Source organism: Rousettus aegyptiacus, unplaced genomic scaffold (assembly GCF_014176215.1).
Source record: "Rousettus aegyptiacus isolate mRouAeg1 unplaced genomic scaffold, mRouAeg1.p scaffold_m13_p_10, whole genome shotgun sequence".
In the NCBI taxonomy this organism is placed as follows: Eukaryota; Metazoa; Chordata; class Mammalia; order Chiroptera; family Pteropodidae; genus Rousettus; species Rousettus aegyptiacus.
The window spans coordinates 1,660,431-1,685,785 of NW_023416285.1; the positions used below are offsets into that span (position 1 = coordinate 1,660,431).

General features: G+C 70.9%; 2 protein-coding genes across 11 annotated transcripts; both read left to right on the top strand.

Moving 5' to 3' along the window:
- The first annotated feature begins 21 nt into the window (after window positions 1-21).
- HGFAC (HGF activator) lies at window positions 22-7,871 on the top strand. The gene is made up of 14 exons (XM_016124224.2): window positions 22-479; window positions 974-1,154; window positions 1,275-1,371; window positions 1,531-1,619; window positions 2,213-2,338; window positions 2,454-2,585; window positions 2,746-2,856; window positions 2,942-3,116; window positions 3,351-3,436; window positions 4,061-4,346; window positions 5,812-5,951; window positions 6,242-6,382; window positions 6,480-6,628; window positions 7,594-7,871. Exons 1-14 carry the CDS (start codon window positions 375-377, stop codon window positions 7,774-7,776), a joined length of 2,001 nt encoding a protein of 666 aa, XP_015979710.2. The 5' UTR covers window positions 22-374; the 3' UTR covers window positions 7,777-7,871.
- On the top strand, window positions 6,504-23,989 carry DOK7 (docking protein 7). 10 transcript variants are annotated; one of them, XM_036227448.1, is made up of 7 exons: window positions 8,935-9,134; window positions 10,806-10,851; window positions 16,690-16,920; window positions 17,849-18,049; window positions 20,757-20,876; window positions 21,899-22,012; window positions 22,107-23,989. In XM_036227448.1, the coding sequence occupies exons 1-7, from the start codon at window positions 9,123-9,125 to the stop codon at window positions 22,838-22,840; spliced, it is 1,458 nt and encodes a 485-aa protein (XP_036083341.1). In that variant the 5' UTR covers window positions 8,935-9,122; the 3' UTR covers window positions 22,841-23,989. The 10 variants fall into 10 exon arrangements, with proteins under 10 accessions (XP_036083346.1, XP_036083341.1, XP_036083343.1 ...); XM_036227451.1 differs by lacking the exon at window positions 8,935-9,134 and adding an exon at window positions 9,149-9,393; XM_036227452.1 differs by lacking the exon at window positions 8,935-9,134 and adding an exon at window positions 9,400-10,098.
- The last annotated feature ends 1,366 nt before the right edge of the window (window positions 23,990-25,355 follow it).

Genomic DNA, 25,355 nt, shown 5'->3' on the forward strand with positions numbered 1-25,355 from the left:
CACCCCCAGGCCTGGGCCCTCGAAGGAGCTCAGCCTTCGGAGCTGCTCTGGTCACGGAGAGTTCACCGATAGACAGCGGCCAGTCCTGTGGCCAAGCGGGGACTGGAAGCTGGACTCCTGGCCCCTGGCCGCCACGTCATCCTGGAAGACTTCGTGGAGGTGGCTTCTAAGCTTAGACCTGAGGAAGCTGTGAGGTCCAGGACCAGTGCGGCCGAGGCAGAGAGGGCGGCCGGGCCCTCTGGGCCTGGCAGGGCAGTGGATGTGGGGACATGGGAGGCAGCGAGTTAATCATTGCCCGGCAGCCTTGACCCCCACCTGCCCTGGCGGCTCTGCTCCTGCCTCCTGCCGCCCCTCACGGCAGCCCAGGAGGAGCCATGGGGTGCCGGGCCTGGGTCCCCGGCCCCTGTCCCCTGCCTGGACTGTCCCTGCTCCTGCTCCTGCTGCTGGCGCCTCTCGGGGCCCACCCCCAGGCTGGCCGGGTGAGCACCGCCCCACTGCACGGTGGCCATGGGCAGCGGGGAGGGGGCAGGGGCTCAACGTGGTGGAGGCTGGCCTTCAGGGGAGGCCGGGCTGGCCTGGGGAATGGGAGCCCTGAGGATCCAGCTAGCTGGGCCCCCCACCCACCAGCATGGGGGCCACTCCCCTCCCTCCAGCCTCTGAGGGTCTCACCACTGTTTTCGCCCAGGCCCCAGGGCAGACCCCCCGGACTCGAGCCCAGGGGCGATGGGCCCTGTCTGGGTGGACGCGGAGCCAGCCCCATCCAGCTGCTTGGGCTCAGCAGGACGGGAGGGAGCAGGCCCAGCGGAGGCCTCAGGACAGCCAGTGCTCCCCTGGGCCCTACTTCAAGACCGAGGGCCCAAATACGGAGTCTGAGGCCCAGGGCTGCCCCCGGCCGCCCCGCCGGGGCCCGAGCATGCGGGGGCCGGTCCCACACTGCAGCTGTCACCATCCTCGTCCTCTCGGCTCCTCCTAGAACCATAGGGATCCCACAGAACCTAACGCCACGGCGACCCCCGGGACCCCCACAACCACTGTGGCCTTGGCGGCCCCCATGACCCTAGCCGGGAGCACTCCAGAGACAGGGGGCCCCCAGGGGAGGGAACTCACCTCGCCGCCCGGGGTGGCCGCCTCCAGCCCCAGCCTCGGAAGCCCAGGTGGGTCAGGCAGCTTCCTGGGGGAGGTGGCGGGCTGCACCTGGACGGGCGGGCTGGGAGGAGCGTGGGGCGTCGGGGGCCCCGCGCGGGAGCCCCTGACGCCGGCCGCCTCCCCCGCAGTGCTCACCGAGGACGGGCGGCCCTGCAGGTTCCCCTTCCGCTACGGCGGGCGCTTGCTGCATTCCTGCACGTCCATGGGGAGCGCCCACAGGAAGTGGTGGGTCCTGGCGGGCAGCGCGGCCGCAGCCCCACCCCGGCCCGGGGCCCCCCAGCCCCGGTCCCCGGCCCTGCCCCAGAAAGCCTGGCCCGCGGCAGGGAGCAGGTGAGGGGCAGGTCTGGGGTGGGCGCCCCCAAGTCACAGCCGCGTGTCCCCCAGGTGTGCCACGACCCACAACTATGACCGGGACAGGGCCTGGGGCTACTGCGCACAGACCCTCGCGCCCCAAGAGGGCCCAGGAGGTCTGGGTGAGTTGGGGAGCATCAGGGCGATGTGCTCAGGAGGACAGAGGTCAGGGGGACAGGGCTGACCCAGAGCAAGGAGGGGGTCCTGCTTGCGTGCGGGAGGGGGCTCCGGGGTTGATCCCACTGCAGGCCTGGGGTGCCGTCAGCCCAGGGGACTGCAGGAGTGCAGGGGACCCCCTCCCAGGCCCGACCCTGCCCCCTCTGGTGGCCTGCCGCTGCTCTGGCCATTGCTGGGACCAAGGCGCCCCCTGGCGGTCAGGCCCGGCCCTGCGGTAGCACTGGAGGACTGGCGGTGAGGTCCGCGGGGCGCGGGGCTGGGAGCCCTGTTTACCAGGATCGCGGAGGGTCCCAGGGCACATGCGGGGACAGTGATGCCTGACGCGGTGTGTCAGGATTCAAGGTGCCGGCTGCAGAGCCAGAAGCCGCCTTACCCGAGGTCTGAGAGCGGGGCGAGGGGGTGGGAGGCGGGGGAGACCTGCACCCCCTCCTGGGCGCCCGCACCCCAAGGACCCCAGAAGGGGTGTCTCTAGGGTGCGGGCCTGGTGGAGGCACTGTGGCCAGCAAGGGGTCACGGGGTGTGACCTGCGCATCCCCAGCTGCTGCCGCGGACCCCTGTGCCTCCAGCCCCTGCCGCAACGGGGGCTCGTGCACCAACACTCAGGCGCCCGAGTCCCACCACTGCACCTGCCCCGTGGCCTTCACCGGCAAGGACTGCAGCGTGGGTGAGCGGGGTGCGGGGCCGCGGGGCCGGGCCAGGTCCTGCCCCGCGAGGGGCTGGGCGGCCTGCATGGGGGCGGCGGCGTGCGGGCAGCTGGGGACTCACGGCACGACCCCCAGAGAAATGCTTCGACGAGACCCGCCGTGAGCACATGGAGGAGGGGGACCGCTGGGCCCGCGTGCACCGGGGCCGGCCACAGCAGTGCGAGTGTGCCGGGGGCCGCGTCCAGTGCGAGGACACACGCCACACAGGTGCACCGCGGCCGGGAACGGGGTGGGGGGCGGCAAGTCCAGAGGCGTCCTGCCGGGTGTCCCCGCCCCTGTCCTGCCTGAGGGGGAGGGGCTCGCCCCGGGCCGGTCTCATGCGTCTGGTCCCCGGAGGCCCCAGGCCTAGCTCTGCGCCTCCCCCCAGCTTGCCTGAGCAGCCCGTGCCTGAACGGGGGCACCTGCCACCTGATAGTGGCCACCGGGACCACAGTATGTGCCTGTCCCCCGGGCCGCGCCGGGCGGCTCTGCAACATTGGTGAGTCGCCCTGCCCCCAGCGTGCGGGGTCGGCGTTGGGCGGGGGGCCCCGGCCCGGGCTCACAGCACGCCATGCCACCCACAGTGCCTGCCCAGCGCTGCTTCACGGGCAGTGGCACTGAGTACCGGGGTGTGGCCAGCACGGCGGCCTCGGGCCTCAGTTGCCTGGCCTGGAACTCCGACCTGCTGTACCAGGAGCTGCACGTGGACTCGGTGGACGCCGCAGCCCTGCTCGGCCTGGGCCCCCACGCCTACTGCCGGTCAGCACTGGCCCGGCCCGCCCCAGGCCGCCTCCTTCGGGGCGGGCAGGGTCGTCCTGGGGGAAGGCCTCCCTCCCTGGCCGGCCCGGGGCTCCTGACCCCTCTGCCCGGGTGGGGAAAGCCGGGCCAGGGGTCAGGCCCCCAGGGCCCAAGGCCACCGTGTCCACCTGCAGGACCAGCCCCTTCCCTCTGTGAGGGGCCGTACCACAGCCCCCACCTGCCTCCACCACCCAGGAACCCGGACCAGGACGAGAAGCCCTGGTGCTACGTGCTGAAGGACCAAGCCCTCTCGTGGGAGTACTGCCGCCTGGCACCCTGCGGTGCGTGCAGCTGGTGGCCCACCTCCCGCCGAGGCCGCAGTGCTGCTCCCTGCGGCCCACCCCACCCACGCCCGGTCCCGTCTCTGGAGAACCTCTGCCCATCTGAGAGACGGGGAGGCTGAGGCTCACGGGGGCTGGGCTGCTCCAAGGCCATGCGGTGATTGGCACCAGGGGTCAGAGGCAGGCCAGGCACCAGGTCGTGGGGGTGGTGCCTGTCCGGCCTGAAGCATGCTGGGAAGGCCACCAGAGACGAAGTGTCCGCAGGGCGGACAGTGGGAGGTCCTGCGGGTGCCGCTGCAGTGGGACCCCCACGAAGCCAGCCTGCTGTCTGGCCACCTGGGCTTGGCTCTGGGGTCCCCGGCTGCTGGGAGTGACATGCACACCTGCCAGGTGTGCAGGACCACCCGGATCCCCATGAGCCTGTGGTTGGGCTCTCCCCACCCTCAAAGATGGGGAAACTGAGGCTCAGGTTGGCAGTCCTGTGCCCGCGAGGGCAGAGCCGGTTCGAACCCTGAACTCCCTTCCGGACGAGCTGCCTCGGGCGGGGCCGGGGCCGGCGGAAGACTACCAGCCTGGGGCTCCAGGAGGAGCCCTGGGGGTGTGACTAGGAGCCTGTGCCCCCAGGATCCCTCTTCAGAATTGAGCACACACTCCCCAATGTCCTGCTGACCCTGCCTGTGCCCGCGCCCGCGCCCACGGCCGCGCCCGCGCCCGCGCCCGCCGGGCGCCAGACGTGCGGCCGGCGGCACAAGAAGAGGAGCTTCCTGCGGCCTCGCATCGTGGGCGGCTCGTCCGCGCTGCCCGGCTCCCACCCCTGGCTGGCCGCCATCTACATCGGGAACAGCTTCTGCGCCGGCAGCCTTGTGCACACCTGCTGGGTGGTGTCTGCGGCCCACTGTTTCTCCCACAGGTGAGCGGACCCCCCACGCCATCCCGCGGACGCTCCACGCGCCCCCGCGCACCCGTCACCCATCCGCCACCCGTCCGTTCAGCACCTCTCCACCCCCACCCTTCTCCCCTCCCCCCACCTGCCTGTGTCACACGCTTCCACCAAACCGTCCCCCCCCCCGTGTCCCCACGTCTCCCCGCCTACCCATGTGAGCCCCATCCTTCGGTCCTTCGGCTTCCCGTTCCGCGTCGCCCCTTTGACTCAGGTAAGACTCAGCGCTCAGCAGGTGCTGGGCTCGAAGGCTGCAAAGACCCACCCCGTCGCGTCCCCGCCCCGTCCCCGCCCCGTCCCCGCCCCGTCCCCGCCCCGGGCTCTGGCTGAGGCGGAGGGGGCCCCAGGAGGAGAGGGGCAGCGCTTGCGCGTGCGCAATAGGGGTGATGGGCGCAGACCCTCACCCGACGCTGCCCACCACGCTAGTATCGCGCAGGCGGCGCGGGGGAGCGCAGAGACTCGGAGGCCCCGCCCAGCCCGCGGGCACTGGGCAGGGAAGGCGGGTCGGATCTGGCAGCTATGGGTGGGGGGCTCAGAGGTATAGACGGACCACCACACCCCGGGGGGGCCAGGGGCTCAAAGCAGAAAAGGTCTGCTACTCCCCTGCACCCATCGCTCTGATGGGGACAGGAGCCCGGCCTGGGGGCCCAGGTGGGAGGGGACGGGCCTGACAGCGGTGTCCCAGGGATCAGAGGCTGGGGTTGGGCGGGGGGGGGGGGGGCCAGGGGGGGGTTGACAGTGAGCTCCCAGTGGTCACTCCAGGGACTACAGCATGTGGGCGGGCAGTGGGCACAGGTCCTGCCCTGCACTGTTACCTGCAGGGGCGGTAAGAGGCTGGGGGAGGGGAGCAGGCATCCACCTCCCGCGTCAGGGAGCAGCTGGGAGGGGCCGAGCTGGGGGGGGGGGGCTGTGGAGGTGGGAGGAACAGGACAGGTGTGGAATGGCAGGAAGCCGTGGCTTGGCGCAAGGCTCTCGGCCCTCCAGGTGGCCTCACAGGAGGGGCCTGCACCTCAGCCACACAAAAGGCAGAAGCAGGGATCCCCTTCGTGCCCCTCGAGGCGTGGGTGTTTCTAGCCCTGCGCTCACTGGCCATCCGCCGGGGAGGCTGCCTGGGGAAACCCCAGGGCCCCCAGCTCTGGCCTTGCCCTGGAGTGGGGCCGCCAGACTCTGCTGTGTGCTGGGCATCGGCTCTCCATGGTGAGGGAGCCCATTTTCTAGAAGGGCTGAGGCCTAGGAGGGCCGAGTGGCCAAAGTGCCACAGTGGCCTGGAGGTGGAGCCCAGGGCAGGAGGGCCCAGTCGGGGTGAGAGTGACCCCACACGCAGCAGATGGGAAAAGGGAGGCTCTGAGCCGGGAGCGGGTGCTGCCCAAGGGGGTCTGGACCAGGGCCAGCGGGGAAGGCGGGCTGGGACTGCCACCGGCCCCTCCCCTGCAAGCCCCCCCAGGGAGAGCGTCTCGGTGGTCCTGGGCCAGCACTTCTTCAACCGCACGACGGACGTGACACAGACGTTTGAGGTCGAGAAGTACGTCCCGTACCCGCTGTACTCGGTGTTCAGCCCCAGTGACCACGACCTTGGTGAGGCACGGGACGCGGCGGGGCGCGGCGGGCGGGGACCCTACGCTTTGTGCACCCCGGGCCCGAGCCGGGAGACGGGCTGGGGGCGGGCGGGAGGGAGGGGGTCCGGGGCACGGTGGCAGGGTGCCGGGTGTGGCGGAGCGGCCTCGGCCTAGCAGACGGGGCCCTGGACGGCCGGCGTTTCGGGGCCCTGCCCAGTGGAGCTGCACCCTGGTGTAACTCAGCGGCCGCCCTCTGTCCATCGCGGACCTGCACGCCCCATGCTGACCTCTGGCCTCCTCCTGGCCCAGTGCTGATCCGGCTGAAGAAGAAAGGGGACCGCTGTGCAGTCCGTTCCCAGTTCGTCCAGCCCATCTGCCTGCCCGAGCCCAGCACCCCCTTCCCCACCGGACACAAGTGCCAGATTGCGGGCTGGGGCCACCAGGACGAGAGTGAGCGGGGGTGGGAGCAGCCCGCCGGCCCGGTGCCGGGAGGGGCCCCGGCCATGGGCGCCTCGCCCCGCTGACCGCCCCGTGTCCGTGTCCGCAGACGGGGGCCACTATTCCAGCACCCTGCAGGAGGCGCTGGTGCCCCTGGTGGCCGACCACAAGTGCAGCAGCCCCGAGGTATATGGGGCGGACATCAGCCCCAACATGCTCTGCGCCGGATACTTTGACTGCAAGTCCGATGCCTGCCAGGTGAGCCCCAGCCTCAGACCTGCCGCCTCGGAGGGGACCCCGCCCCGCGGGGCCAGCAGGGGCCAGGACAGAGAGCGCACCCCGGGCCACTGCCAAAGGCCCCGCAGTGGGGCAGAGGGACACCCCTCACAGGAACAGGGACACTGAGGTCCAGGGAAGGACTGGGTCACAAAGCCCGGCGTGTCCCAGCCATCCGGCCAAGGGCAGGGCCGTTCGGGTGAGCCCGCAGGCCAGGCCCTTTTCCCCCAAAGTCCTCCCAGCAGGCGCGGTCCGTCAGACCCAACGGGCAGTGCCGACGGGGGCTCCGGGAGGGGCCACCTCATTCCCAGCTCGTAGGGGAGGGGCCACCTCATTCCCAGCTCGCAGCCGGGGGACAGGCTTGCAGAGGACCAGTCGCTCTCCCGGGTCACACAGCTCACGTGTGGCAAGGGAGTCGATTGGGGCAGTGAGGGTGACGCTGGACCATGTGTACCTGCGGGGACGGGCTTCGCGGAGGAGGGGGCGCTCGCACTTGTCCTGAGGTGTGGGCAGGAGCCCGCCAGGGGGTGAGGAGGGCGTTTGGAGCGGGGTGCGCTTGGGGGTATAGTGTGTGCCGGAGATGACAGCGAGACCTGTCACAGCAGCAGCGGGAGTGGGCTTCCCGTCCAGGAGGTGTGAGGTCCGGGAGGGGCGGGCCTCCCATCCGTGAGGTGTGAGGTCCAGGAGGGCGGGACACCTGCCTCACTTGGAAGTAAACACCTTTGCCATTGGTCCCGTCGAGCTTCCATCGAGCTGTCAGGGAGTCGCCCGGGAGGCCCCGGGGAGCCCTGCGTCAGAGGGGTGGGTCTGAGGTGTCTTCCAGGGCTTTCTCGGTAGAGGTAAGGGAGGCCAGGGGTGGGACGGTGGGGCAGTTTCTGGGTGCCGAGGGGCTGAGCCGTGGGTCTCCCCAAGCCCGCGCCCAGCTCCGACCGGTGCCCCTGCCGCAGGGGGACTCTGGGGGACCCCTGGCCTGCGAGAAGAACGGGGTGTCCTACCTCTACGGCATAATCAGCTGGGGCGACGGCTGCGGGCAGCTCAACAAGCCGGGCGTCTACACCCGCGTGGCCAACTACGTGGACTGGATCAGCGATCGGATCTGGCCCCCTAAGCGGCTTGTGGAGCCCTCCTGAGCCCCCCGGGGCATGGGGCTCCCGAGCCGGCCCCTGCGTGCAGGCAATAAAGATGTTCCCGAGAACGCAGCCACCCTGCCTGTCCCGCTGCGCTGCCCAGCCTCCCCCCAGGCCCGCCCCGGCCTGCGCCCCGCCCCCCGGGACCGCACCCCCCAGCGCCACCACGCCCCTCGCCTGGCCGAGCTCCCCAACCCTCCTCCCACAGTGCAGAGTGTCGGTCTGTTAGGGGGCGACCCGCGTTCGCGGGTTGCCTGGTGTCCGGCCGACCTCGCCGTCCTGAGTGGCTGGGCCCGGGAGTGGCGGTCATCACGTCCGTTTACACACCGCTGTCCGGCTCTCCTTCCTCTGGCCCCCCCTGAGGGGGGGCAGGAACATGAATTAAAGAACGACTTGGGGGGACACGGGGCACGGTGCTCGTCACGGCTGGGTGGCACGTGTTTTTCTCCAGCCACACTCAGAACCCCGACGCGCGGCGGGGGCGAGACCGGCCACCCCCGGCCGCAGCCACCCCCTTGCGAAGCCCGCGGGAAGTTCGAAAGTCCCTCAGGCGCATGCTTCCTCTTGGGGCTCGTGGTGACTCGGGCGGGAGAGGACGCGGAGGCTGAAGCGCGGTGTCGCCGCAGGGCGGGCTGTGTGGCAGCGGCGGCCACGGCCGTGCGGAGTCCGCGGTGCAGCCCGGAGGCGGCAGCCCGGCCCCGTGCCCCCGGGGCCAGCGTGCGGCGCTGCAGGGCCGGTGGCGTCGGTCTCGGCAGCGAGGCAGCTGCCCACCCGTCGCTCCCGCTGGTGCCCCGCCCCCCGCCCGGCTGTGCCCAAGGCCTGACACTCTTCCCGCGAATTTCGTGCTGCTCCAGTGGCCAGAGGCTCCTCCCGCCACCTCCGCAGCGCCTCCGGCTGTGCCCGCGGGGAGCCGTCCCAGTGCCGGCCGCGGCAACAGAGGCACCGCGGACGGGGGGCTGGGATCGGAGATCGGGCCCGGAGGGTGCCGGCTGCTGGGGTGCACACGCCGGCCTTCCTGCCGTGTCCTCACGTGTCCTTCTAACAAGGGCGCTAATCCCGTCCTGGGGCTCCACCCGCGTGACCTGGCTGCCTCTCCCAGGCCCCGCCTCCTAACGCAGCCGCGCGTGCGCGCGCGGGGGGCAGGGTGGCTGGGCTTCAAAGCAGGAGCTTGGGGGGACACAGCATTGCTTCCGCAGCAGGAAGGCGGCTCAGAGCCCAGGAGCCGACCCAGCGTCGGGGGTGGCAGCCCGGCAGCCAGCCCTCCGCCTTTCAGCAGCCTCGGGGGCTCTGCGGGGGAGGAGGAGCCGACTGTCTTCGCCGCAGCCGCGTTTTCCCGTTTTCCGGGGCCAATGTGGGAGCAGGTGCAGCTGCCAGGCGTGGCGGGAGCCTGGGTCAGGGCCAACCCTAAGGAATGCAGCAGGCCTGCTCCTCCCGGCAGGAATGACCAAGTGCCAGGCGCCTGTGTCGGCGGATGTATCTGCGGCCAAGCCCCCAGCCACCCCCCGGCTCCGAGCCGGCTGTCTTGGTCTGTGGGGCCCTGGGATGTGTGGGCAGCATGAATGAGGATCTGTGGTCGGGCAACTGCTCTGGGGACAGCGGCTGGCGCTGGCGGCGGCACAGGTGATGGGGGTGCAGGGTGGGGGAGACTCAGGAGACACGGAGCTGCCTCTGGGCCTGGCGCGACCCTGCTCTGCATCAGCTACCAGCGAGCCATCCCCGGGCATCAGCCTCCCCAGGGACAGCGGCGAGGGGGCGGGCCTGGCCCTCGGCACCCAGCACCGGGCTGCTGGGCTGGGACGCCTCGCAGTCTCAGATGACATGGGTCAGCCCTGGCGGTGAGACCTGACACCCGCGCCCCCTCCCTCCTCCGTGAGTGGCATGACCCAGCCCTGAGGCCTAGCGTGAGCACTCACACACGCAGCTCCGCGGGGCAGCGTCCCTGCAGAGTCCTGGTTAACAGGACACTGTACATCTCTGCCCTCTCCCCGCCCCCCGCCAGGTCTCAGCCCGTGAGGGGGACCTGAGTGGGGCGCACTGCTGCCCGCCGCTTTTCTGGGGCGCTGGCCCCTGCCGCCACATGGGTGCTGGAGGACGTCCACTGTGCAGCCCTCCCGAGTTCCACAAACTCCCTGGACTCTGGGAGGGCCGGGGACAGGAAGCCGAGCTGCAGGGCAGGGGAGGGGAACCCAGAAGCTCAGAGCCACCCCTCCCCCAGCCAGGAAGGGGCTCCCCGGACCTTTACAGAGCAGCGCAGCGCCTCCTGGCCCCGGGCACCCGGTGGGCCAGTGGGACAGCGCTTGGCCAGGCTGGAGGGGACCGGACACTGTGCGTAGTAGCTAGCTGCACCAAGGGGGGGGGGGGGTCCATGCCTCAGGAAATGGGAATGGCCCCCTCCACCACCCTGCCTGGAGAGTGGGGACGGGGGAGGGGCAGAGAGCCCATGGGGGATGGGGCCACGTCCTGGCTGGGGTCCCCTCTGTTGATAAGGGTGCCTGGTGACAGCCTTGGGCGCGCAGGTGTGCAGGGTAGAGCCAGGCTGCTCGAATACAAACTTTAAACTGGGAAACAGGGACGCAGGAGCGTCCCTTCCGTGTTGGGTGGTTTTCTTTGCTTTTGGAAGAGAGGAGCCCCCTCTCCCAGCCCCCCAGGCGCCGGGACGGTGCCTCGTTCCAGAGGGGGCCTCAGGTGACCCCGGGCGCCGGGCTGTCCCCACAGCCGCGGCCACGGGGGCGGCGGGCCCGCGGCGGGAAGTGCGCGCACCCCGCGGACGCCCCGCCCGCCGCCGCGGCCCGCCCTCTGGCCCGGCCCAGGGCCCTCCCGGAGCTATTTTGAAAGTGACCCTGGGCTGGGGCGGCCGCGGGGCGGCGGGGAGAGGCGCGGCGGGCGCGCGGGAACCATGACCGAAGATGACCGAGGCGGCGCTGGTGGAGGGCCAGGTCAAGCTGCGGGACGGCAAGAAGGTGGGGGCGCGCGGCGGGCGCGGGGCGGGCGCGGGGCGCGGGCGGCTGCTCACGCCCCCTCTGTCCCCGCAGTGGAAGAGTAGGTGGCTGGTGCTGCGCAAGCCGTCGCCGGTGGCAGGTGAGCAGGGCGCGGGGCTGCGGCGCGAGCGGGGGCGCCGGGGGAGCGGGGCGGCGGCCCCCTCGCTCAGCGGGCCCGGAGCTCGGCCAGCTCCCCGAAATAGCTGGCGGCGCCGCGGCCGCGGGCGGTAACCGGAGAGCGCTGGGGACTCGCGTCCTCCCGCCGCGGACGCCGGGACCCCTCCGCGGGCGGCGCGCAGGGGGCAGCGCCCCGGCGGACCCGGCCCTGGCGAGGAGCCCCCTGCAGCGGGGCAGACAGGCCGCCGTGCGCCGCGGGGGCAGCGGGGCCCGCAGGGGCCCCTCCCCCTTCTCGCCCGGGAGCACCCAGAAAGTTATGCGGGGGCGGGGCGCAGTGCTGTCCCCAACCCAGACGCGCCGCGGGGGTCCGGGCTGCGCTGACCCGGCGCCCGGACACCCTGCCCGACTGCAGCGGCGGGGGCGGCGGGGCATCGGAGCCTGAGCAGAGCGGAGCGTGCCTTGTGTGGGGGCGCCCCGCGTGGGAGGGGGCCGGCGGGCCGGAAGTCCGGCATCTTCCTCCTCAGCGAGAGGCTGGGGAGCTGCGGGGAGGCTGGGCCCCGGGGCGCAGCTGTTATGGAGACAGGTGTCCGGGAGCCGGCCCAGGCCCCCGGGGTCCGTGAGGGATGCTGCCCCGCACGTGTGGGGCCGCCACCGTCTTCAGGCACGCCCAGGGTGGCTGTCATTTCCCAGGGAGGGTGTGGGGGCCCCCTCCCTGTTCCCCTCCCGGTGCGAGCACCTCCAGGTGGCAGGCAAGGGCCAGCGGTTGGCCGCCCACACACTCGCCTGTCTCAGACTGGGCGCCCCTCCCAGGGCCTGGCTCATGCGGGCTCCGTCACCCAGTCTTCCAGGCTCGGCGCCTGTGCCTGGTGTTGCTGGGTCCCTGTTCTGGGGAAGCCGGGGAGGGAGGGGGCGACTGGGAGAGTGGGTAGGGGCGGGGAGACGGGGCCCCTGGCAGGCAGGGAGGGAATGGAGAGACGCTGGCCAGGCAGAGGGCAGCGGCAGCGCAGACAAAGGCCCACGGTGACAGGGAGGGGCCTCGGCCAGCTGTGGCTGCGGCAGGGCTGGCTGCCGGTTCGGTGCCGCTTGGTGGGTCCCTGGTGGGCTGGGGCCTGTGTGGTGCCTGGGACGGGTGTCCCTCTGGCACAGCAGCCCTGGGGTTGGCCTTGGTCCCCGTGTGGGGGTGTGGCTTGCAGCGCCGGCTCCGGGCTCCTTTCAGCATCAGAGAGCCCCCTGGGAGGTGAGCTCCGTCCTGGGGGGCACCTGCGGGGTCCCCAACCCCGCGAGTCATCGTGTGTCCTCGCTTTGCCATGTGCCCAGGAGTCTGTGATCGAAAAGCCGCCAAGGCCAGGGGCCGGGTGAGGGGATCAGGGTGGTGGGGGACACGTTCTGTCCCCTCTGGGCTGACAGCCCCTCTGAGCCCTGCACCCACAATCTCCCGTCCCCGTACCCAGCGCCTCGGAACACCCACCGCTGGCTGAGGACTGCGGTCAGCTCACAGACGCCGGAGCCGGGGCAGAGTCCCAGCCCACTGCCCCGCATCCCCTGCCGTCACGCTGAGCTCCCCTCCGGGCAGCCCGTCCCCACTGCCCAGAGGCCGCCGACACCCTCGCGCCCCCCCCCCCAGCCACTGTCCCAGCGCTGGGGCAGCCTGGGCCTGCGGGTGCGGCCCCGCTTGCCCGTGGCCCCAGCCCCCCGGGGGGACTCAGCTCTGGGGGGAGCAGGCCCACGTCCTGGAGGACCTCACGGCCAAGACGCCCCAGGTCCCCAGTGTGGCGAGGACAGAGGCTGCCACCTGCCTTCTTGCTGCGGAAAACCTGGGACCCTGCACTTAATGGTCACGTCCTTCCCGGAGGGCCCACGAGGACACTCACGAGGCGCCGGGCCGGGCGGGCCGAGGGGGCCTCATCCTGTTGGGGTATTTCCTCACCAGGCTTCACAGGACAAGCCGTGGTCAGCGAGGGGGCGGGAAGCGCCGTTGGGGAGGGAAGGGGTGAGTCCCTAGTGGTACGCGCTTCAGTGGTGTGTCCCTCGGGGTCGCGGCCTGTGACCTGGCCAAAGAGTGCACGTCTGGGGCCCTTCCCTGGTCTGGGGCCCACCTCAAGCGACCCTGGGCAGCCTCTCTCTTCCTCCCTGTGCTGGGGCTTAGGACAGTGGGAGGGGGCGTCCAGCACGCTGGCCAGAGGGTGAGGCCGGCAGATGGGGTGTCCAGAGGCACTCGCAGAGCAGCCGGCGGCTCTCGGACAGAGACACGGTGCTCAGGGGTCCTGCCTCACCACATCCCGCCCCGTGCGGGCTGCCTGGGGACATCGCCCAGCACAGGAAAGCCACCAGGAGGGACCCCCGAGTCCCAGGCCATGGGTCATGATGGGCAGAGGGCCGAGGCCTGGAGACCAAGCAGTCCTGTGCAGACGGCCTCCCGCCTCCTGCCGCCCAGGGCCAGCCGGGGTCTGCACGGCCACCGTGCATTCTGTCTCTGCCAGGGTCAGTGCCGAGTCCCAGGAGGGCGGGGTCCCTCACCTGCAGCCCAGCAGGGTTGGGACCTGCTGGGTGCGACTGGCCGCTCCCCGCAGCACCGTGGGCAGCGTGAAGCCCCTGGGCCCAGGACCGGAGTCCATGCCCTCCCCACACGGTGTCAGCTCTGCTGAGAGGTGGGTCCCGGGTGGTCTCAGGTCGCACCTCCTGACTGCCGACATCAGTGCCCCACGGGAGTGGGTGTGACGTCTGGGTCCTGGCCGGGCAGGCAGCCTGTGGCCGGGCGTGGCAGTGGCCAGCCCTCCGGTCCCCGTGGGGCCTCCCACAACCCTGCTTCAGGCTTGGGAGTTGCCGCCGCTCGCCCTGACCTGGGTGAATCCTCTGCAAGCCCCTGAGTGGCCCTGCCCTGGGCGGCCAGCAGTGGACCTGGGTCTCCCACCCATGCCCATGTGGCTCTCCACGTGCGTCCTTCCCGAATGGGGTCACCGAGGGGCCTGGCCGCGGGGCGGACGGTGCGTCCTGGCTGTGGCCCGAGGCACTCGCAGACCCTGGGTCCGCGGACCCCAGCCCCAGCTGCTTGGGGCCGCTCCTAGGCTGCTTTCCTGAAGATGCTGCCTCAAGGTCACTGTGACCTCTGAGGGCCAGATCCAGCTGCTGCCCCTCTGGCCTCTGTCTCGGGCTCTGGCTGAGTCCCGTGGGTGTTTCCGTCCTCGTACAGGCCCCCCACGGAGCCCTCCCCACTCGACCGGCTGCAAACGCTTTTGAGGGCTCGCGACTCCCGGGCTGTTTTTGCATCCAGCCCCCTGCGTGTACACGTGTCCGATGGGGCTCACGCGTCCAGGACAGCACCCCACCCTGGTCCCGCCCCCGCAACCCCTCCCCAGGCCTCCCTCCCCCGCACCCCTTCCCCCTCCTCCCCTCAGCCCTGCGCAGTGCTCACCAGGGGCCTGTGAGGCGGGCAGGGGAAGGGGCCCTCCAGGCGGTCTCCATGGTCACTGGGAGCCCCGGGAGCCTGGGCCCCTCTTCTGCAGGTGCCTCCCCCAGAGCCCGGAGGCCTCTGCTGCGTCCACGTCCAGCGTCCACGCGCGGCCAGGCCAGGTCCTCTGCTGAGAGCCCTCGGGCCTCCCTGGTGTGTGGGGATGAGGTGCTGGGCTTGGCTCGCCGGCCCTGCTGACCCATCGCCGGACCTTGGGTCACTCTTCCCAGCCCCCCGTGCCGGCCCGGCCCCTCGGGCCTGCCTCCAGGCCTTCTCACTGGCTGTTCCCTCCAGCACGATGCTGTTCCCGGTGGGGCTGCTGGGCCGGGTCCTTCCGGCTGAAAGTTCCATGGTCCCCTCTGGGGAGTCCCTGGCCCTGAGCTCACAAGCAGAACGAGGGCCTTGGGAGGTGGGGGGACTCGGGGGGCAGCCCAGCGCGGGGTCTTACGTGGCCCTGCAGGGAGCGGGGTCCTCTGCAGGGTGCATGTTGCCCGCAGGGCCTTTGCCTTTCCTGCCCCAACACCCACTCCCTCACTTCCTCCCTCGCCCCCAGGCCAGGCCAGGCTGACTGTGCCCCCTCAGCCCTGGGCCCGCTGGGTCCTCTCGGGGTCCTTGGGGCCTGCCCGGCACAGTGGGGAGCCCGACAGGTGCACATGTTCAGGACAGGGACCTGCTCCCGCCAGGAAGGCGGGAGGAGCTCCGGGGCAGCGTGGCGGCTGTCATGGCAACGACTCTACACCAGGAGTCGGCAAACCCCAGCCCCGAGCCAGATCCAGCCTCCGCTTGCTTCTGTCATAAAGTTTTATTGGAAACCAGCCACTCGCTTACATGCCGTTGGCAGCTTTCGCAGTTAAGTAAGTAGATGTGACCAAGACTGCACAGCCCATGAAGCTGAAAACTGTCACCGTCTGGCTCTTTATAGAAATGTTTGTCGATCTTGCTCTTGGCTGTATTACTGGGAGCATAACTCCTAGAACAAAGGAGGGGACAGTCAGGCTCTGCCTTGCTGGTCAGGCCATGCCTAAAGCGATGGTCTTTCATTTGACATGGTGTTCTCACCCTCCTCTGAGCCAGGCCATCGATGGGGCTGTCACCATGCAGAGCTCACCTCCGGGTGGGAGACAGCAAATAGACGAGGGACAGACAGCCAAGGGGAATGACCGCCGTGAGAGGCTAGAGCCTGCTGCGGGGCGAGGGGCACAGGAAGTGGCCGTGTGTCTCGAGCCGCCTCAGCCTTTTCCTGTGGCTCTTCCTGCGAGCTGCGCCTCCCTCAGGGGCTTCCCTCTGGCCTCTGCTGACAGCTTGATGTTTCCATGGTGACGTGTGCCTTTCACGCCTTCTTCCTGGGTCGGTCTGGCCCCCTCCACGGGGCCATGTTAGGGAGAGAACACCCTGGGACCCTCAGACGGGTTTCTGTGGGTTCCGGGGCTTGTTCCCTCCGTTTGGGAGCATCTGTGCTTTTTTCCGATGTGAGCATTTCAAACACAAAGGGCAGGGTTTTAAGCAGGAAGCGAAGCCCCCGTCACTGTCACCCACTTGCCGAGACCCAGTCACCATTAGTTTATGCCCGCCGTCAGGCCACAGGGCCGCGGTGAGCAGTGGGCGGGGGTCTTTGGACCCCGGCCTCGTTGTGGCTGAGGCCCCTCGCTCTGAGGCCCAGGCCGTGGTCCGAGGCACTGGGCGGGGCCGGGAGCAAACCACGGTGCCTCGTTCTCGTCCGGACTCAGAGTTAGCGTTTGAGTCACGTCCGCTCAGGATTCAGCTCGCCCTGGGGTCCGCGGGGCCTGCTTTTCAGCATTGAGGAGGAAGGCCACCACGCCGCCCCTCCCCCACGTCCCCGGCAGGCGCCGCGGCCTCCGGCCTTTCCCGCGTGGCCTGGGACGGGACGTCTGGAGCCTGCACTGGCATTCGGGGTTCTCACACATCCATGTTCTGGCATCGCGTTGGGCCCCCTAACGCTGCACCTCCACCACGGAGCGGGCCTGGGGCGGGGTGGGGGCGGGCGGATGAGTGAGGAGACGGGATGGGTCAGGGCCACACGGTGGGGTGCAGTGGGGTGCAGCCGCGTTTGGGACGGGCCCCTGGAGAGTGGCTGCTGGCTTTGGCTGGGGTAGCAGGGCCGGCAATCGTGACGTTGAACTTGAGGACAGGCCTGGCTCGCCCAGACTCGGGCGCGTCCCTTGCCGACGGGGGAGAGCCGGGGCTTGTGTCGGGTCTGCAGTGGGGCCCAAGGCCCAGTCCAGCGGGCCTCACCGCTCCCCAGGGCTGGAGGCCAGTCACGCCTTGGGAACACGGAGACCCGGGGGCGGGGGGGGGGTGCGCGTGTGGCGGGAAGGGGCGCACGCCCTGGCCAGGCTCTGTGCTCGCCCGCAGACTGCCTGCTGATGCTGGTCTACAAGGACAGGGGCGAGCGGGCCAAGGGCCTGCGGGAGCGCAGCAGCCTGATGCTGGAGGACATCTGCGGCCTGGACGCCGGCCTGCCGCACGAGGGCCTGGCCCACACGCTGGCCATCGTCTGCCTGTCGCAGGCCGTCATGCTGGGCTTCGACACCCGCGAGGCCATGTGCGCCTGGGACGCCCGGATCCGCTACGCGCTCGGCGAGGGTGAGGGCCTTCAACCGAAGCGGGTGGCTATCTACGCAGAGTGACCTTCCAGAGTGCTGCCCTTTGCTCCCTGACCTGGCTACCCAAGCCTAGAGCCGGGTGGGAAGGGGCAAATGTCAGAGGGTCACTGCCCCTCTGAGTCTCCCACAGGACGTGTAGCAGGCCCTGTGCCCTGAGCCGGGCAGGAGGGCCGGGGAGGGGGGCAGTGCTCTCGGGGTCCTGCTTGGGAGGAGGCAGACGGAGGATGCCGCCCTCTTGCTCACCCCAGTTTGGCTGGAAACGGCAGCTGCTCCCTCCTGAGCAGGCCCCAGGCCCCGTGCTCCGTGGGGGGCATGCTGGGGAGCCCGCGCGGCCGCCCAGGCGGGGTTCTGCCGGCTCGTCTGGCTCGGGCACAGCTCCCTTCTCTCACGGAAGTAGCTGGCCTGCTCTCTTGGTGCCTTGATAGAAATCACAACGAGCACATGAGAATGGGCTTGCTGGCACCCATGCACCCCGGCCAGGCCCTGCAGCCAGGCCGGGCTGCGAGGCAGACCCCAGGCACTCCGCGAACTGGCCACCAGCTGGCCTCCCTGAGCCCCAGTCTGTGACATGCGGCCACACCGGCCACCGCGGCAGGCTGTTTCCCGAGGGGGGTGCTCCGTGAAGAGGGACCCCCACCCAGGGCATTGTCGGCTGCCTCCGTGAGGAGCTGGAACCAAGTCGTCCATTCACGTGGGGAGGGGTGGTCAGGGCGACTGGCCCACCTGGAACAAAGGTGGTTCCCGAAGGACGGGCCGGGCAGGAACAGCCACCACGGCCAGATGCGCCTGGACGGGGCGGCTGCCCAGGGCCGGCCTCGGGGCCGGGCAGTGCCGCCCCCCGGAGCCGACGCCAGGAGTGGCCCGTCCGCCCGCCCCCATGACCCCCCCGCTCCCTCCCCGGCTCTCAGTGCACAGGTTCCGTGTGACGGTCGCTCCCGGCACCAAGCTGGAGAGTGGCCCTGCCACCCTCCACCTCTGCAACGACGTCCTCGTGGTGGCCAGGGACGTCCCTCCGGCCGTCGCGGGCCAGTGGAAGCTGTCCGACCTGAGGCGCTATGGGGCCGTGCCCAATGGGTTCATCTTCGAAGGCGGGACCAGGTGTGGGTACTGTAAGTACTCGGGACCCGGTGTGGGTGCTGTGAGTACTCGGGACCCGGTGTGGGTGCTGTGGGTACTCGGGACCCGGTGTGGGTGCTGTGGGTACTCGGGACCCGGTGTGGGTGCTGTGGGTACTCGGGACCAGAGCCACGGGGGCCATCAAAGGCCCTGGAGCAGGACAGTGCCACCAGCAGATCTGTGCTCAGGCGGTAACTTTGGCCTCAGGGTGCAGACGGGGACTGAGGTGGGGCCCCGAGGAGGTGGGACGTGGCCGAGCAGCTGGGGCGGGGCGGGGCCTGCGGGTTCAGGCCTAAGGAGGTGGTGATTGAAAGGGCGGCGGGGAGGGGCGGGGCAGAGGCCCCCCAGGGGCAGCTCGGTTCGGGCGCTGTGCCCACGGGCAGCCTGTGCCCAGGCCCCATCCCCCTGCACCCAGCAGCAGGAGGGACATTGGTGAATCGTGGCACTCAGTAGGGACCGTTTCGGGTTTGCGTGAGGAGCCCAGGCCCCTCTGTGGGTCTAACACCACCTGCCACGTTCCTGGCAAGTTTGCGGTCTCCTTCGCCTCTCTGCTCGAAGTTCCTGCTGGGGTGGCATTGGGGCCCGGAATCTGTCATCCTTTTGTGGCTGCCATGCCATTTGCAGACCAGAGTGATTCTGGGCGCTGAGTGTCCAGGGAGATGACCGGGGACAGCCAGGCCAGGGAGAGACAGGGCCGGGGGCAGCTGCCACCCCAAGGGCCACCCTGCCGGGTCCGCCGTGCTAGCCCGCGCCCTCACACCGGGCCTGCGAGGCCTGCGCATCCCCCCACTCACAGACGGGGGCCTAGACGTCCACGCGAGGTGCAGCCGCGGTCGGCCGGTGGCCTGGCCGCTCACCCAGCCCCACTGAGGCCACGGTGGTTCAGACGCGGCCTCTGAGGACAGCGGCGGCCGAGCCGCATCCCGCACCCAAGTGCGGGGAGTTTGGTCCTGGGGCGCCGAGGTCCAAGTGTCTCTTTGGTGGCCGCCCTCTGGGGTCTCGCTGCGAGTGTGAGCCGGGCGGCCAGGGGCCAGCCCTGCGCCTCTGTTCCCGCCGCCCCACTGCACCACACGGGTCCTCGTGGGGCGAGAGGGACCCCGCCCTTGGGGAGCCGGGGAGGCCGCCGGGCCAGCGCGAGGTCGGCGCGTCCTGCAAGGCCTTGTCATGAGGCTCGGGCAGCCAGGCCGTGTGAGACGTGTGCGCCCCCCAGGGAGCCCCTGCGGGCAGCCTGGCCGGTGTGGGGGGTGGCGGCGGCGTCCCCAGGCCTCAGCCGCGGGCTGAGTCTTGGGGAGCGTGACACTGGGCACTTGCCCTGGTGGAATGCCGCCGGCTCCGCCCCCCTCGTAATGTGGTTTTTTATAGTCGGGGGACTGACTGTGCTGTGGCTTCTGCCAGCTGCCTGTGAGCTCGGGACGACGTGCCTGGCCCCTTGCGGGAGCCGGTGGGCCTGACAGCCACGCGGGGTGGGTGGCGGCCAGGACGGGGACGCTGCGAGAGGCCCTCCGCCCCGCCCCTCCGGCCGGGGTCCGGCACAGTTCTCCGCTGGCATGCCCTGGCCGGCAGGGCCACCCTCTGGGCCGTGCTGGGTGGCGAGCCTCGTGGCCGGCTCAGCGAGTCCACTTCCCTGGGCCTCGGTTTCCTCGTCTCTAAAGAAGCGGGCCCCGCTTTGGGGGTGTCGCCTGGATGAGCCTCCCACAGCTGGAGGGCGCTGCGTCTCCCTCGGGCCCGTGGTGCAGGGCAGTGCCGCGTGTGGGGTTCGGCGGGAGCAGCGGGGCTCAGGCCCAGCGTGGAGCCTGCCCGCCCCGCCCGGCCCCCGGGCACCGTCCACTCGGGCGGGTGCCTTTGTTTGGGCAGCAGGCAGAGGGCAAGGGCCCCGCATTCCTGTGCGGTGAGGCCACGGCGGTGGCCCGGCCCCACGTGGCCACGCACCATTCACTGGCGGTGAGGGATTTCATTCACCCCGGCCGGGGAGGGCGGGCGGCCTGCTGACTCACTGGCTGCCGCCTGCCCGGGCAGCGGCCCCAGGTGCCCCGACTGCGGTGGCCCGCTGGGTGGCCGCCCCTGGGCACAGCCTGGGCCGTGCACGTGTACGCGTGGGCTCCCGTGTCCCACCCAGGACCGGGGCCGTGCACCGCGCGGTGGGCCAGGACGCTGGCCGGCCCGGCCCGGCGGCCGAGTCTCCGTGGGGCGGGTGCCATGGCCCACGTTACACCCACACCCGCTCCCACCCCCACAACAGCCCCGGGCGAGGACGCCGGCTGTGGGCGCCCGACGTGGCCGAGGTCTCACAGCGCCCTGCCCCCAGATGGGCCTGCAGGTGTGGGGGCCGCTGGGCTTTCCCGAGCCGTGAGGCGCCCTCACCGGCTTTCTCCAGAGGCCGGGAGCCCCCTGGCTGCTCATCCTGTCCTGGGACGTGGGAGGCAGCAGGTCAGGGCAGGGCCTGAACCAGCCAGCGGGACCTGTGTCCCACCCTGTCCGTCACACAGCGAGGTGGCCCGGTGCCCGGACGTGTGTGTGTGCGCGCGCGCGTGCGTGTGATCGGTGGGGTTACTGGGGCCGTGAGAGGTCATCCAGGTAGGTGCTTGGGGACACCCCTGACAAGCAGCCTTGTGGCTCTGCTCAGGTTTCCCGCCCCTGAGCCACCCTGCGGGGGTGCCAGCCACCTGTGCTCTGGCCGGCTGACACGTCTGTCCCCTGCAGGGGCCGGAGTCTTCTTCCTGTCCTCGGCAGAGGGGGAGCAGATCAGCTTCCTGTTTGACTGCATTGTCCGGGGCCTCTCCCCGACCAAGGGCCCCTGCGGGCTGCGGCCGGTCCTCCCAGGTGCGTGCGGGCTGTGGTCCGTGGGGGAGTCCCTGGGCCGCTGCCCTGCCCCCACGTGCAGCTGAGAAGCCCTCGGCGCTGGCCTCGCTGGCAGACAGACTCCCAGGGTGCAGCCCTTTCTCCGTGGGGCGGGGCTGTCGGGGAGAGGCTCCCAGACACCTGAGCAGCCCCGTGTCCCAGAGTGGGCCGGGGGCCTGGCTCGAGGTCACAGGGACCTTGTGCGGAGTCAGGACCAGCTCCGTCCAAGCCGGAGCTCGGCGGGAAGCCGCCCTGTGAGGCAGCCTGGTGGGGGTCTTGGAACAGTGGGGCAGGGGAGGGCTGCACGGAGCAGGCCGCATTCTGTCCCCACGCCCCCGGCTGTGGCCGAGCTGCCATCCTGCAGAGCTCTGGGCCAGGGGCCCTGCTAGCTGGGCACCTCCTCCCACGGGGTGAGCTATGTTCCCTTGAGGACGACCTGGGGGACCCAGGCCCAGCCGCCTTGTGAGAAACAAAGGCTGGTCCTCTGCACCACAGAGACCCAGGGTGGCTGACGGTCCCCTCACCCCAGCGAAGCAGGGCCTGGCCCTTTGTCCTGCTGGGAGACCGAGGCCTGTGGCCACACAGCGGGTGGTCAGCGAGGCCATGCGCGGTCCCCTTGCAGGGACCCCTGGGCAGGGGGCGGCGAGCAGCGGCCCAGGCCCCCCATCTCCTAGGCTCAGCCGGGCAGCCCAAGGGAGCAGGCTGGGAGGAGGGAGGTGGGTCGGTGCCAGAGCCTGGCCGCCAGGCTCTGCCGGGCGGTGCTGCGGCGCCCTCTGCTGGCGCCATCCTGCCTTGCAGCTGCCTCGTGGTGCGGGAGGTGTGGGCGGCGGGGTGTGGGCAGGGGGGCTCCCAGGGGATCTCTGTGTCACTGCCCTGGCCTTGGGGCTGGGCCAAGGCGCACATGGCACTGACTGTGCTGGGCTCGCTGTGCTGTCCAGGGCTGTGGCCCAGGGCCCTGCGGGCAGAGGCCTGGGTCTGCCCCTTCTGACTCCTGTCTGCCACAGACCCCGGCCCCGGGGGGCCCGCGGAGGAGCGAGGGGCCCAGGAGGCCCTGGAAGCCCTGCAGCTGGAGAAGCGGCTCAGCCTCCTCTCCCACTGCGGCCGGCCGGGCGGCGGAGGTACGGCCACCCCTGGCTGACCCCCAGCCTTCGTTCCTTGTCCCCTGGCCCACGACAGCGTGAACGCTGAGCGCGGGTCTGCTCTCCCTCCCAGGGGACGACCGCAGCCTGTCCAGCTCGTCGTCGGAGGCCAGCCACTCGGACGTCAGTGCCAGCAGCCGGCTCGCCGCGTGGCCGGAGCAGTCCTCGTCCTCAGCCAGCACGTCACAGGAGGGGCCGGGGCTGGGGGCGGCCCGGGCCCCCGGCGAGGCCGTGCCGGGCGCCTCGCGGCCGCCCAAGCCGCTGCGGCCGCGGCAGCTGCAGGAAGTGGGCCGCCAGGGCTCCTCGGACAGCGGCATCGCCACCGGCAGCCACTCCTCCTACTCGGGCAGCTTCTCGTCCTTTGCTGGCAGCAGCCTGGATGTGTGGCATGCCGGGAACGAGTTTGGCTCCGTGCTCAGCCTGCCGCCGGCGGCCGGGGCGCCCGAGCCCAGCCTATGTGCCTGCCCGCCGGGGACAGCTGAGTACCAGGTGCCCAGCGCCCTGCGGCCCCATTACGACACGCCCCGCAGCCTGCGCCAGGAACCCCGGGACCAGACGCCGGCCACGCAGGGCGGCCTTGAGGCCAGTGCGGCCGGGGACTCGGGCGGCCCGACGCCCGCTGCGTGTCCCTCCAGCTGGCTGGGTGCGCGAAGGCGGGGACAGGGGACAGACGCCCCGGGCAGCGAGGCACCGCCCAGCCCGGCCCCCGGCGAGCCCTGGGAAGTGGGCGGCCCCCACGCGGGAGCTCCTCCAGCCTTTTCCGCGTGTCCGGTCTGTGGAGGACTCAAGGTAAACCCTCCTCCCTGAGCGGCCGCCCTGAGGGGGCGGGCGTGCCCCTCCGGACAGGACGGGAAGGGGTGGGGGCCTCCGCAGAGGGGCACCCTTTGCCGCTGGTGATGCTGGCAACTGTGGGGGTAGGTGGGGGCAGGGCGGCCGGCCGGAGGGGCAGGGCCTGCAGGGAGGGTGCTGCAGCCACCCGTGGGCCCCGCAGGACTGGGAGGCCTGACGCGGGTGCAGCTGGACATGCGCCCTGGGCAGGCAGGCGGCTGGCAGAGCCCTGAGGCCCCATCAGGGCTGGGGTGCGGGTGGGTGCTGAGTCGTGTTGAGTCTGGCTAGCCTCTGGCTCGCCCCGCCCTGCCCCCTGCGCTCCCCGGACAGCCGCCCCTCACATTTCAGGCCTGCCCCCACCTCAGCACAGCCATAGCGCCCACTAGAAAGCGAGGCTAGCCACAGCCGCTCCAGCCACCCGCGTCCCAGGGACTGGGGCTCGAGATGGACCTCCCTGCGGCTCCCTGTGTGTGACCAGCTTTCCCCGTCTGTCCCTCGCCTCCTCTCGAACTTGTACTTGTAGGTGGCCTGTCTTACAGGGAGGAAACTGAGGCTCAGGAGGCCTAGGGACTTGGGAGGGGTGGGGCTCGTGACTCTGGGCCCCCTCCCGGCTCACCCTGCACCAGCTTTGCCCTGGGCCTGAAGAGTCCCGGGCGCGGGGCGGGCAGGCCAGCCCAGGGGTCGCCTCCCTGTGGCCAGCACAGCAGGGCGCCCCTGCCCGGAGGCCCAGCTGCGAAGCCCCGGAAGGCGGCAGGCAGGACCGGAGGCCTGTCCCTTGCATTTGGGGGGCGCCCTGTGCCCGGCCCGCGGGTCCCCTGGCACCCCGCGCCCTCTGGCGCCCCCACAGCCGTGTCCTCTCCTCGCCTGCACAAGGGCAGCCGCGTGGCTGGGTCTGTGCTCGTCCTGCGACTCCGGACGCCCCGTGGGCGGCGTGGCCCGCGGCCCTCGGTTCTGGACCCGCTGGCTCTGCCCCGCGCCTGGGACCGCCGGCCCGGGCCAGCGGCTCGCCCGTGGCGCGCCGCGTCACCGTCACTGCTGGCGGCGGCTCCCGCTGTCCTTGCGCATTTTTAAAATCTGACACTGTTTGTAATAAATTCTTAGACTGGAAATAAAATTTTCTTTTCTTACCATCTTGTTTTTTTCCGTTTGGCCAGCCCCGTCCACCCCGCTCTGGCCCTCCCAGTGGGGCCTGTGACCAACCTGCGTGAGGCTGCACCCAGCTAGGGGGCCTCAGGCCAACCGTGCTAGACACGTGGACATTGAGTGGCGACCTCAGACGACCCGCGCGGCCCTGTGTGCGCACACGCACACGCTTTCACGCGTGTCACGGGTGCACGTTCGTCTGCATGCATGTTGTGCATGGCGTGCCTACACAGATGCGTGTGCAGTGCATGCATGTGTTGCGTGTATGCATGCGTGCACACACGCGTGTGCATGTTCACGTGCGTGGTCTGTGTGGCATATGCCGCGGCGAGGTCCTTGGTAGTCCCTGGGGCTCAGGCAGGTGGCTGCCCATGTCCGGGTGAGGTGGACGCCCCGCTTTCCGGGCCTGGGAGGGTGCCGGTTCGGTGCCTGGAGACCCCCACTCCACCCCCCGAGCGGCATGCCCGCTTCCGCCCTGCTCACCCCTGTGGGGCCACTCTGCAGGGGCCCCAGGGAGCGGGTCCCGCAGTGAAGCAGGCGGGGAGAGGCATGTTTGGGGGCTGAGCTGAGGCCCTGCCCGCTGGCTGGGTGGCTCCAGGCAAGTCACTACACCTGTCTGAGCCTCAGTTTCCTCCTCTGTAGATGGGACAACAGGCCCTACCTCCCTGGGCACATATGTTCCACTGAGGCCTGTATGGAGCCGTCATTACACACAGTGCCATTGTCCCCCACCAGCCTTGTTGCAAAAAAGACGGGCTTCAAGCCAGTGCAGGAGAGCTGGGGGGCTGGGCCGTCTGCTCCGGCCGGAGCCCCTCACATCCAGGCTCAGTCCCACTCCCGGGCCACAGATGGCGGGGCCGGGGCCAGCGACCCGCCAGCTGGAGCAGACCGAGGCCCCAGCCGTTCAGTGACTGGCCCCCGTGCAGCCAGGAGGGCCGGGCGGGGCCTTCAGCCTGCGTCCTGGCTGTGGCTCGCGTCTGAGAGGGCGATGGCCGGACACGAGGGCAGGGCCATCTGGGGGGCGAGGCAGGAGGGCCACTGGTGTGGGGCCCGGGGACCAGCGCTTGGCTGGAAGAGGCGCCTGAGGGCCTGGGGGGCGCCCGTTGGCATGAAGCCCTCATCCAGAGGGAAGGGTTCTTCCCGGGAGGGGCCATGGACTGCGATGGCCCTTTGGGGACTGTTGGGTGCTGTGGCATCTCCCATGCTCGGCCCCTCAGAGTGAGTGTGCCTCGGGCTTCCCTCGGATCCCAGGGTGGTCCAGGGGATGGGCTGGAGGCAGGGGGCTTCAGTGGAGTTGGGCGGGGCCACCGGGACAGCCTTTCGCCCTGGGGACGCTGCAGGGAGCCCTTCC

What these genes read in the sequence shown, in the direction of transcription:
- DOK7 (XM_036227446.1), top strand. Translation starts at nt 10,680, where the DNA reads ATGACCGAGGCGGCGCTGGTGGAGGGCCAGGTCAAGCTGCGGGACGGC. An exon ending in CAAGCCGTCGCCGGTGGCAG is followed by an intron (nt 10,852 to 16,689) that starts GTGAGCAGGGCG and finishes GCTCGCCCGCAG; the next exon opens with ACTGCCTGCTGATGCTGGTC. An exon ending in CCGCTACGCGCTCGGCGAGG is followed by an intron (nt 16,921 to 17,848) that starts GTGAGGGCCTTC and finishes CCCGGCTCTCAG; the next exon opens with TGCACAGGTTCCGTGTGACG.
- HGFAC (XM_016124224.2), top strand. Translation starts at nt 375, where the DNA reads ATGGGGTGCCGGGCCTGGGTCCCCGGCCCCTGTCCCCTGCCTGGACTG. An exon ending in CCCCAGCCTCGGAAGCCCAG is followed by an intron (nt 1,155 to 1,274) that starts GTGGGTCAGGCA and finishes CCTCCCCCGCAG; the next exon opens with TGCTCACCGAGGACGGGCGG. An exon ending in CGGGCGGCTCTGCAACATTG is followed by an intron (nt 2,857 to 2,941) that starts GTGAGTCGCCCT and finishes TGCCACCCACAG; the next exon opens with TGCCTGCCCAGCGCTGCTTC.